Source organism: Gracilinanus agilis, chromosome 2 (genome assembly GCF_016433145.1).
Source record: "Gracilinanus agilis isolate LMUSP501 chromosome 2, AgileGrace, whole genome shotgun sequence".
Classification (NCBI taxonomy): Eukaryota; Metazoa; Chordata; class Mammalia; order Didelphimorphia; family Didelphidae; genus Gracilinanus; species Gracilinanus agilis.
Window position 1 is genome coordinate 391,640,016 of NC_058131.1, and position 8,619 is coordinate 391,648,634.

The 8,619-nt window shown below is 34.8% G+C and overlaps 1 protein-coding gene across 3 annotated transcripts in view; it reads right to left on the reverse strand.

Annotated features, from left to right (window-relative positions):
• Positions 1–376: 376 nt before the first annotated feature.
• LOC123237523 (heterogeneous nuclear ribonucleoprotein H) overlaps positions 377–8,619 on the reverse strand; it is a 17,407-nt gene continuing 9,164 nt past the window's right edge. The window contains exons 5-16 of one of the 3 annotated variants that reach the window (XM_044664494.1): positions 7,540–7,695; positions 7,206–7,349; positions 5,421–5,559; positions 4,253–4,431; positions 4,096–4,167; positions 3,906–4,039; positions 3,630–3,765; positions 3,288–3,347; positions 3,106–3,195; positions 2,311–2,403; positions 1,755–1,804; positions 1,065–1,151 (exon numbers count right to left, since the gene is read on the reverse strand). In XM_044664494.1, coding sequence (XP_044520429.1) covers positions 1,755–1,804; positions 2,311–2,403; positions 3,106–3,195; positions 3,288–3,347; positions 3,630–3,765; positions 3,906–4,039; positions 4,096–4,167; positions 4,253–4,431; positions 5,421–5,559; positions 7,206–7,349; positions 7,540–7,695 — 1,253 coding nt within the window. In that variant the 3' untranslated portion in view covers positions 1,065–1,151. Of the gene's footprint in view, positions 1,152–1,754; positions 1,805–2,310; positions 2,404–3,105; positions 3,196–3,257; positions 3,348–3,629; positions 3,766–3,905; positions 4,040–4,095; positions 4,168–4,252; positions 4,432–5,420; positions 5,560–7,205; positions 7,350–7,539; positions 7,696–8,619 lie in introns of all 3 variants that reach the window. The other 2 variants (XM_044664493.1, XM_044664495.1) reach the window with 2 other exon arrangements.

Sequence of the window (8,619 nt, forward strand, 5' to 3'; positions counted from 1 at the left end):
CAGCCACAATCTTGGACTTCAAAATTTCTATACAGCTCTACAAAGGAAGACCTTCCAAGATGGATCTTCACTTGATTCCTTTAGGCACCTATCATTTTTACTCTAGACACCAGTAAGCAATAGATAGCCTGATGATCTAAACAGCCATTTGGAGTGTTCAAGTCTCCTACAGCAAATGCAGTTCCAGACATTAACTACTAGATAGCCTTCAGGTTTCTGAAGGTGAGCTTCTGTGCTTTTCTCTTGAACCAAAACTGGCAATAGGGAATTCAGATACCAACTACTTGAACAGGAGTGGTGAGAAAATTTAGCACTAACATTGGATAGTCGCTAAAGAGTGCCAAATAATGACACTTCCAAGTAAGGACAATATGTATTCCAGTTTTTGAAAGGAAGATTTATTTAACAAGTTTCACTTAGTGCAATACACCTAAAAGGAAATCACAATACAATGAAAGATTTAAATCAAGGCCTCAGAATTTAATACAAACACCAAGACCAAAATCCTAAAGTATCCGTATTGCGTCTCAAAATTGTCCCCATTAACTTAAAAAAAAAAAAGCTTAACGTACGTGCCTTACAGGATAGTAAACGAAATAAACTAGAACAAACATGCCAAATGTTTCACTTTTGAATCGCAGACACAGCTCCTATATTTGTTTTACAAAAAAGCATGTCTCCCAACATGCATCTCAAACAGTGTTCCATGTAATGTGGTATAAGAGCAACATTTAACATAATTGAAACTGCTTTAACCTAAATACGCTTACTGCTTAAGTACACTCCTACAACATAACTACCTTGAGAAAAGCTGAAATTGTTTAACAGTTATAGTCTTTACTCAACTTGGTTATTACATCCTAGATGAATGTTTTTCTGTGTTCAAAAATACTGAACCTGAAGTTTTTAAAACAATCCTGATTTCACTTACAGTAAGCATAAATCACAAGCTTGTATTGCAAAACTGTTAAACTTCGTTTTTGTTTGTTTTTTTCTTTAAAAAAAAGTTGACCAAGAGTCAGTGATCAGGATTTACATTCCCCATCCACCACTCATACTGGACATGCCAGACATCCCTCCCATTCCGTTCACTCCCATAGATGCACGGCTCCCGCTACTGTAGTAGCTGCTGTTCATCGCTCCTTGGCTCCCTGCAAAGAGACACAGTTGAAAAAGTTAAAAGCCATTTCAAAGTACCAGCCAAGTTAAATAGTATTACAAAAAAATTAATTTGTTTGTAGTACACAATGGCTGCTGTTTTTAGGTGGAGAGAGAGAAACATGTTTGGGATAGGGGGACCCTTACTCCAAACAGGCCTCCGTTAACCCCTTCACTGCTGTACCAACTTGCCATACTCCTGTGCTACCATTTTAATGGATCTTTAAGGATTGAAACTTTTTAAGTTTAAAGGAAAACTAGTGTTTTTCAAAAATTGCAAAATTACTCCACAATGATTTTAAAACTAAGCAGGCATTTAAAAAAATTTTAACATAAAACATTCACATGTTATTGAATGGCAGATGAATGAATAGGGAGCACAGGGGGAAGTCGCTTGCTTTTCCTATTCATGGTGGGCAGAAAGTGAGACTACAAAGTTGGACTAAAGGCAAAACTCACTGTGCCCAAAATGGCAGCCTCCATGGAGTTATATAAGTCAGAGCCATTGACTGCTATAGAAAGTATTATTACAACAGGTAAAAAAAAAAATATTTGCTATTGGGAATTTAAATTAGATTTTTCGAGAAAATATTTACCTATGCAATGTTTGATTGAAAATCACTGGAGTTTTCCTGTAAAACTTGGTCTGCAAAAGGATTTTGTAGGGTAAGACTATAATACCAAAATCACCATTCTTTAGACCAATTGAAAATAAACCAAAACCAATCCTAATTTTACTGTCCAGAAAACACAATACGGATCCCAACCACCATTCTGCCATTTAATTAACCCAATCTAAAATACTTAAGTTACTAATAAAAAAAACTTAAAAACATAAATGAAAACAAAAGGCACATTTTTTTACTCTTAATGGAGGCAGATAAGTTTTCTGGCTCGACAGCAACAGTTATGATTTACTACTAAGGTGCCATTTATAACACTTCCCCCAATGCTCATTTCTCAAGTTTAAATAAGGCAAATTAAAAATGCTCAACATATTACCACCCCTCCCCTTAAAAAAACAAAAACAAAAACCAAAAAAACCCTCTATTATTATGAGCCCAATTCCACAAAGGAACCTGCATTTTTCCCCAGCTACATAAACATGCCTTCCTAAGAAAATATTTAAACCACAATCAAAGAGATGCTTACCATATCCGCTCATGCTGCTTTGACCACCGTAGCCTCCTCCATAACCCCCGCTCAGCTGCTGGCTAGCTGGACCACCGTAACTGGACTGGTTTGCTGTTAAGTTAAGAAAACATTAGGTTCTTGTTCCCAAGGCCATGTGGTACCTGGTGGTACCTGGCTTGCACTTCTAAATCTACATGGTTTTCCAGAGTTGACTTCTTGTCCTATAACCAACCCTCTTCTAGGTAGCTTTCAATACTTCCAAGTTACTTTTTAACAGCATTTTAATCCTCCACTATTGTACCGTGTAAAGCTAATAGCATATAACTATCAGCAAGACTAGATCCACAGGATTCAATAGAGGTATTAATAACAAAGCTGCTTAAACTACTTTCTTTTTACACTGAACTTACTATGACTATGGATTCAATAATGAAATGACATCCTTCAAAGTGTTAACTGGACACCATACATCCCTTATTCATTTAATAAGGTACTAAAAGTGATTTTTTCCAGGTCCTTTTTAAAGACTATTAGTCAGACTAAGCTATCTAAACTCTTAAGAATTTAGTTCCCTCCCCCCAAAACATAAAGCCAATAGACAAAGCTAGTCACTAATCTACAAGTTCTACTACTTAACTATTAAACTTTTTTCTACACTGAAATGTCTTAAGCTCATCTGAAAGGAATAGCCTCCTAAAGGATCTAGGATCTGACTTGGGTAACACTAAACTCAGTTAAACATAACCTAATTATAACTTAAATTGACTTAGATATAAAAATGTTTTGTTTTTTAAAAAAACTAGCGATATTTACACAAGCCCATGCCTCCCATCATTTGGCTACCATAAGCACCACCGCTTGCTCCTGCTGTAGAATTCAAGAAGAGTTCTACATATCTGTGTTCTGAAATGAGAGAAAAGGCATACAAGGTTAGCTTAAAAAAAAGACACTAAAGTGATATTTACACAAACCCATGCCTCCTAGCATTTGGCTACCGTAAGCACCACCGCTTGCTCCTGCTGTAGAATTCAAGAAGAGTTCTACATATCTGTGCTCTGAAATGAGAAAAAGTTTGAAAAATTTGTTACTTATTGTGAAATTTTTAATCTAAAAGTTAATATGCTAACTATTAATATATATTTCAACACATACTCTTCTATACTTCAATTCATTAAATTAAGCTATTATCCGAATACTACCCCACATGCACCAAGCCAGCCAATTGAATCAAATTAGTGAGAAGTAAACCTCACATGCTCTTTACTAATATTTACAATATTGTGTTTCGCCTACTATGATAAATTTCCTAGATACAAGTTTCAGAACATAAGACTTACGCATATTTGCTTTATCTTTTGACATAGCTGCCACAGCATCTTCATGAGTAGCAAATTCAACATCTGCTTCTCCAGTCACTCTGCCATCAGGTCCAATTTCAATGTGTACTCGAACAGGGTTGAGTGGTGAGAAAAACTGGGCATAAAAAGAATCAGGTTATGCTCTTAATTTAACACTAGCTTCTAGAAAATCCATCAGTTCTTTTAAGGTAAAAAATGCATACACATGTATACTTGTTAAGAGTTAGTTACTTGTCAACTTAATGAGAAACTTACATTGTAAATATCATTTTCAGTAGCTCTGTAAGGTAATCCTCTCATGTGCACACAATGGCCTGTTGTACTCTGGAAAGTAGACCCACCATCTCCATATCTATGATCAGACATTCCTGAAAAACAGTAATTGAGGTCTAGATTTAAAAAAGTGTAGGTATCCTCCAGCTTAGATGTACAATTCTTACCTTACCTCTTCCAAATCTATCAGACCCAAAGCCATATCCATCATTATATCCATTGTAGTCATCATAGCCTCCATACCCTGAAATAGTTAATGGAGAAGTCATTACTTAACAAGAAGCCTTTCCCCCCCCACAATTGTCATCTCATTTCTTATGTACACCTACCTCCACCATAGGCACCACGTCTCATTCTTTCAAACCCAGCTCCTCTACCAATGCTGTTATAGCCTCTGCCAGCACCAGGCCTGTCATAAGGACCTGGTCGCTGCATAGCCATTAGCTTTCGAGGAGGATCATAATGAGTACGAACTTCTGCCCGGCTGCTCTTGAAGATTTCAATGTACCTAGAACATTGTTCATATAGAAAATCTAGTGAGTCCTTCATTTCATGTACAGGTATAATTACACAAGACAATATTCTAGTCATAGCCATGAAACTGACAAAATACTTTAAAAGCCAGATTTCTTTATATTTGCATAGGCAATGACCAGATTTTACTCTTGACTATAAAAATGTCATTTTCATCAGGGGGGATAAGTTAAAACTCCTCTTTATTTTTTAAAAACTTTACTACAGCCCAACCTTAAGGGTGGGAGAGGAGTATTTATTTAAAAGTAAAATGTTTTTAGGAGGGAATGAATTCCACTCAACTTAACATTTCAACATTTGAATTAACTGGCAATGTGTAACAAATGAGCTGAAAAGCCGGTCTTCACCAACATTCTAGCTCAATGCTACAATTATTTTGCCTGTAACAAATACCCCACATATCCTATGCTTCTTAGTAAGAATCAGCATAGGTAAGCGCATGCTTCAATGAAAAATAGTCACAAGCAAAATTGAATAAAACCTTTTGTGACAATTTCTTGAAAGCTATGCTTAACGTTACAATGCAAGTTTATATACAGCAAGAAAGTTTGTGGCATTTCAACTTTATAAAACAAGTTCAGAAAGTTATCACATTTTCTTATGGTAATATTAATTTACTAGATATTGAGCTAAAGCCATTGTTTACACTAAATTTTTTTAAAGCCATAGTCTCTCGACTCCATGGACTTATGGTTGCTTATAGAAATTAAGAACCTTTTAAATGGCAAATGCATCTAAAATAACTGGGAGTAATTTAACCTTAAACATTTGTCTATACAAATATGGCATTTAAAAGTTTTAGCATGTAACTTTAGCATCTGACAGTAACTTAACAGTTTTAACACTTTAATTATTAACTAGGACTAGGAAATAGATACATTTCCTTTCAAGCAGAGAGAATATGGATTTAATTATCATTTACCATAAGAAAAGTGACGTATCCAACCAACCATCCATCCCCACCTGTGCCCTATTCTTTCCTTGTGTTTCTTTAGAGCCTTTTCAGCTATTTCCTGTGAAGCAAACTGCACGAAGGCCTCCCCCGTACTCCTCCCCTGGAAGTCCACCGGCAATGTTATCCCATTTGGCACGATTTCCAACCCTTCAACCCAAGGACAAATAACCCCAGTAGGGGGGCAATATTAACATCACAAGCCCAGAAATGATTCTTCTTATAGCTTTAAATACACCAGAATTGTAAATATTTTAGGCGAATGGTATGCTTTTAACTTTAAGTACTCATAAATATGCACTAACATGAAGTTCCATATAAGTTTACTATTCTTAAAACACCCTGTGGCACAAAAACATAGGAGGCAAACAAATATACAGTTTCACTTGCTGATAAGAAAGGGTGTAGTAAGAAACTGACATCAACAGTTTTATATTTTCAACATATTCTCAGTGCTGAGAATTAACACAAGATAGAATGACAGTAAGCTAATCAAGTTTCACACACTAACAAGTTTTGCCAACATGTCTTCTTTCCTTTAGATTAAATATATTACAAATAGCTAAGTGGAACTTCAGTTTTCAAGAGACATTTTTGCATATTTAGGTACACATACAATGATGAAATAAACATTGCTAAGATCACAAAACTGATCAGACACATAACCTGACTTTTAAAATACAACTGATCTATGTAAGACAATCATGCAATTTTTATGTTCTAATTGTAAAATAACACTTAAAATGTTTTCAAAGATGGAATTTCCAGTTCGTGGATACATTTCCAAGATTACAAAAATGCTTAAAACACTTTCCTAGGAGTAAGATATGAGATTACATTAAAGTGACAAATAAGCATTTAAATTTTCATTCTATTAAGATATTTGAACTTTAGTCAAAACTGACTAGGATTCAAATATTGTTACCAAATATGCTATTAAATGATTTGAAATAATTACTTTTATAAGCTGTTAAAACCATAAGCCTTCTCCATCTTTAACATTAAATTCCAGACCTAGAAACTAGTCAAATTTTCAAAAACTTAAAACATTTCTATTACATACTTTTCAATGTGAACAATACTCATGCAAATCACATCAGAATTGTGTTAGACATTCAATTAGTTTAGGCCCAAAACATTACCTCGTAGAGCATTTCCCTATCTTAAGTAAACTGGGAAATCATTTTTCAAAATCAGCAATTGATAAGAATTTAAAACAGTACCTGAAAATTATTCTTCTGCAATCTTACTTAAGACAGGCAACTTGCAATGCTAGTAGCCTACAATTACCAGGCTATTATCAGGATTTTCTTGGAAGAGGCTCCATAGTATTGCTCCAGAGAACATATTGGAGTTTACTTTGGTCCCATGACACCGGCAGTGTCATTTTACAATAATGGATAACAGCAGGAAGAGTGTTAGTTAAAATTAAAGTACATCATTCTAGTCATGGTGATAAGTGCATCTTACCTTATAAACTTGAGGTACTATGCTGAACAGCAAATGTGTAGAAAGAAGTTAAGCTGTTGAGGACAATCCTCTAGCATCTAAATATCTACTTTAAACTACAATACCAAGTATAAAAAAAATTAAAAATTTAGTGATATTTAGAATCCAAGTTGTTTTCCAGCTTTAAGGTATTCTAATTTATGGGCTTAAATTATTTGAAGGTCCCTGAACTTCTAAACCAGAGAACAGCATTATTTTCAACCTGTCCAAACAAGTAGATCTAAAAATCACTCCAATTACTTGAACTAGCCAGAATGCACTGTCCAATGACAAGCACTACTACATACCTGAAAAAAACTGAACAATTTCTTCCTTGCTACAGCCAAATGGGAGTCCTCTAAGGCGCACAAAGCCATCATTGGCAGTGTCAGGACTATTTGGACCAGTATGCTTCAACACCCAATCCATTTCAACGTTGTTTGACTTGAATACTGTAAGAGGTGCTTAGAATTAGTCAATTTCGGAACGTTAGAATGAATAAAATTTCCTTATTTTAGATAAACTAGGAGCTGCCAAAAACTCACTTAGATGACCATTTCCATGCGGTCAATTACCTAAAATTCAGAAAGGGGGGGTAAAATCTAAACACTTAACACTTTACTATGTCAACATAAATCAAACCTTCAACATATCTGTGTCCCATAGTTTCTCTGTCTTTTTTCAGTGCCAATTTGACTTCATCTTCTGATTCAAGTTCAACAAATGCTTCTCCACTTGGTCTGCCTTCCCGGGTATAGATGAAACGAATGCCCGATGCCCCATTTTGAATTTTGCATTCTGAAAAAAAATTGTCAACTCACAGTTAATGTACCTAAACCATTTGGATTATCCTGCTCCAGTTGGGACTCCTTTTTAACAATTAAATTTTAGTATTGGATGATCATATTCATAGTATGGATTTGGCAGTTACAAGCAAATATATACTCAAGTACACTTCAAAGTAAACAAAAATAATTGTCTAAAGTTCAAATCTTTCCTGTTTTATGAGATTAAAAGTTATTCTACAACTTTAAGTTTTCATTAATCTCCTTTACTTTAAAAAAAATTTAACCTTTAGCCTACATACTGAGGATACTTAGGTTTGATTATACCTAGAATAAAATTGAAAAATTGATTCCTCTTTAACAAAATAAAGATTCTAGTGAAATCCAAGTGAAATGTGCATGTCTGCATAACTTACCATCATTGTAATAACAGTAGGAGTATCAAGCAATTGACCCACCTTACAAAGAAACTGCTAAGCACCTTTTCATGTTTCCACAACAGCTTCATTTGGATAGTAAGCCGACTATTAAACTTTTACCTTCCGGGTTCTCCTCCAGCATTTTACTAACACCAAGTAAAGAACCACTGATGTCTTAAGGAATAAAACCTGTTAAATTTCTTCTACTGCCAAATGTACTCCTCGTCACAGCTTGCTATTTATTTTTAAGACCTCCGATACCCATTACTTCAATAATAAAATTAAAATTTTTTTAAGGTGTCTAGCAAGTGATAAACTAAGGTTTACTTTCCATGGGGAAAAAAAAAACGCACAGCCTATTTGTCTATCCTAAACAAAAATTCATACCAGCCTTTCCACGATATTTTTGCTATGTAGTAGACAGTCAAATGTTTATCAGGAGACACTCAAGTCTTGTCAAAGCAATACAGATGCATTTCCAAGCAGCCCTACTTTGGCAGAATGATTAAGAACCATAA